Source organism: Argopecten irradians, chromosome 9 (assembly GCF_041381155.1).
Source record: "Argopecten irradians isolate NY chromosome 9, Ai_NY, whole genome shotgun sequence".
Lineage (NCBI taxonomy): Eukaryota > Metazoa > Mollusca > Bivalvia > Pectinida > Pectinidae > Argopecten > Argopecten irradians.
In genome coordinates this window covers 21979005-21981604 of record NC_091142.1, presented here as the reverse complement: position 1 = coordinate 21981604, position 2600 = coordinate 21979005, and the positions used below count along the sequence as shown (strand labels likewise).

Below are 2600 nucleotides of genomic sequence, written 5' to 3'. Positions count from 1 at the left end.
GCTTTATGATTTGTCTAAATATTATACGGTTAAGTACTTGTGTCTTTGTATCTTATTTACTATTTGTATCCATGTATGGTTAGCTTAACCTGCAGTATCACTTGTTTCTTTGTATCTTATTTACTATTTGTATCCATGTATGGTTAGCTTAACCTGCAGTATCACTTGTTTCTTTGTATCTTATTTACTATTTGTATCCATGTATGGTAAGCTTACCCTTCAGTATCACTTGTTTCTTTGTATCTTATTTACTATTTGTATCAATGTATGGTTAGCTTAACCTGCAGTATCACTTGTTTCTTTGTATCTTATTTACTATTTGTATCCATGTATGGTAAGCTTAACCTTCAGTATCACTTGTTTCTTTGTATCTTATTTACTATTTGTATCCATGTATGGTTAGCTTTACCTGCAGTATCACTTGTTTCTTTGTATCTTATTTATTATTTGTATCCATGTAGGGTAGCTTTACCTGCAGTATCGCAGACTGTCATGGTCACTCTTCCTTTGGCACGTTTAATAACAGACTCGTAATGGGCTTTCCTTGGAAATCCATCTTTTACAGTTTTACTTATATGACGAGAGTGTGTCTGTTTTACAGTTTTGGATTCTGACATAACCCTCTCAAATGTTTCAAACACTGTTGTTTTTCCAGCACCATTTTCTCCTAGAAATATCACTTTCACTTTCAGGTCCGCATATTGTTCCTTTGGAACTCTCCGTTTAACGTTCGTTCGTGTTGCTTCTGATGTCAGTACATTTGCTATGTATTTTCCATTGTGTTGCGGCATTGGATTAACAAATTGCGCCTTGGTCCACTGATTGTATTGTAGTAACTCTCCGTTTTTGTGGTGTTGCCGTTCTTTAATGATCCTATTGAACGGTTTAGTAATGCTTTCGGAGGAAAGCATTTGACAGAAGTCAATGTTTTCTTTGCGTTGAGATTTAGTTTCATTTGAATGCAGGTACGACCGTTCCCGCGAACCATGTGGTTCTTCAATAATGTCATTTAGCAGGGAATGGAAACACAAAGCCATACCGTCTCCTAAATTCCATCGATCCACTATAAAATCAAGTGGTAGTAAACACGGTACAGGGAAACTCATTCGTCATTAAAATGTTATCCAGAGAAATACACAGCTCACATTATACTGAGTACTTAGTACCTTTCATGTGAAGACGGCCCGAAGGTATATACTGAATGACTTCACCACAATAATTCAATCGCCTTAGTAAACAATTGCAATTTTACCTTGAAGACGCGACAGCTAATAACACGTTCCTTTCCATGCACAGTTCCATTTAAAAGTGAAAATTATCTGAACACCAATAACAACAGGTAAACTATCATATATTTCTATTTCATTTAACACTATGCTAAGACACGTGCTTTTGACTATAGATAACGATAGCATACACCGCAGTCGTCCAATCGAAAAGCTCGATAAAGTTTTATGGGCGGGGCGACATTCCTGTGGACAGTTCACTGACGATAAGTGTGATATTTAAATATAGCTGATCGGATGTCCTTCAGCCGTGTGTGTACATGTAAACTAAACAATAAGAGAAACCTTGTAGCGTCATTATGACCCATGTTAGTTCAGAAAGTTAGCATGTGAGGTTTACGATAGCCTTTGTAGAGTTAATGTAATCATAAATCTGGGCATGATAGGAGAAACCTCGCTCTCCCATGTACTACTTACCGTTAGTTTAGTTATGTTTTAAACATTAAATTTTGGTTTTTGCCAAAAGTTGTCCAGCGTTGCTTCCTTACAGTGACGAGTTCAAAAGGATGGGGTGATATGCTGTAAAGCGCTTTAAATTCCCGGGGCGCTTATTTTGTTAGCAGATGTCGTCTTGTCCTAATGATACTACTTAAAGATGCCCCATCGCTGACGAATGGCGTTTTTTCTCTATCAAAAATAGCAGCTGACGGATTCTTATTTCTCTTCAGTTAAAAATTTACTTACTTGACACAATTACCACAATTCAAAAGTTTGAGCTTCTTATTCTTCTTAAAGATGAAAATATTGAAAATAATTAATTGCGGCCTGAAAAAAAATCAATGGCACTATGGCCTATATAGAATGAAGTATCGATTGCGCATGTACCAAAAGCAAAATAATTTAGTTGATATGTATTTTTGTGTAAATTACATTTATATATATATACACGATCAGTACTTATTAAAATGATGGGTGTCGTTCATGCTCTGTTGACGGTGGAGCATCTTTAACGTTTTGTGACATTTGTATATTTGCGACAAATCTGATTTTAATTGGTGATACAATATAAAATAATATAATTATGATAGTTTTGTATAAGGATCGAGTGTTTGACAAAAAACTCATATGAACATTGTTTATTTAGTTACATTTATTGCAAAATGCGTTGGTTTCATTTTGTGTCGCCTGCAACGCAAGGGCGACACTTAGGTATCAGCGTCGGCGTCGTCGGTGTCGGTGTTCGGGAAACGGTTTCTGTGCGATAACTTAATTATTTATTTTTCGATTTCAACCAAATTAGTTATATTGCTTTATATCGATGAGATCTCGTATGAGAGCGATAATGGACAAAATACGTCAATATTTTCAAGAGTT

General features: G+C 35.7%; 1 protein-coding gene across 1 annotated transcript; it reads right to left on the bottom strand.

Annotated features, from left to right (window-relative positions):
- Positions 1-379: 379 nt before the first annotated feature.
- Positions 380-1478, bottom strand: LOC138330889 (uncharacterized). Its single transcript, XM_069278378.1, has one exon. The coding sequence runs from the start codon at positions 1104-1106 to the stop codon at positions 444-446; it is 663 nt and encodes a 220-aa protein (XP_069134479.1). The 5' UTR covers positions 1107-1478; the 3' UTR covers positions 380-443.
- Between the last annotated feature and the right edge of the window lie 1122 nt (positions 1479-2600).

Excerpts from the sequence above, each read along its gene's own strand:
- LOC138330889 (XM_069278378.1), bottom strand. The coding sequence starts at position 1,106 with ATGAGTTTCCCTGTACCGTGTTTACTACCACTTGATTTTATAGTGGAT.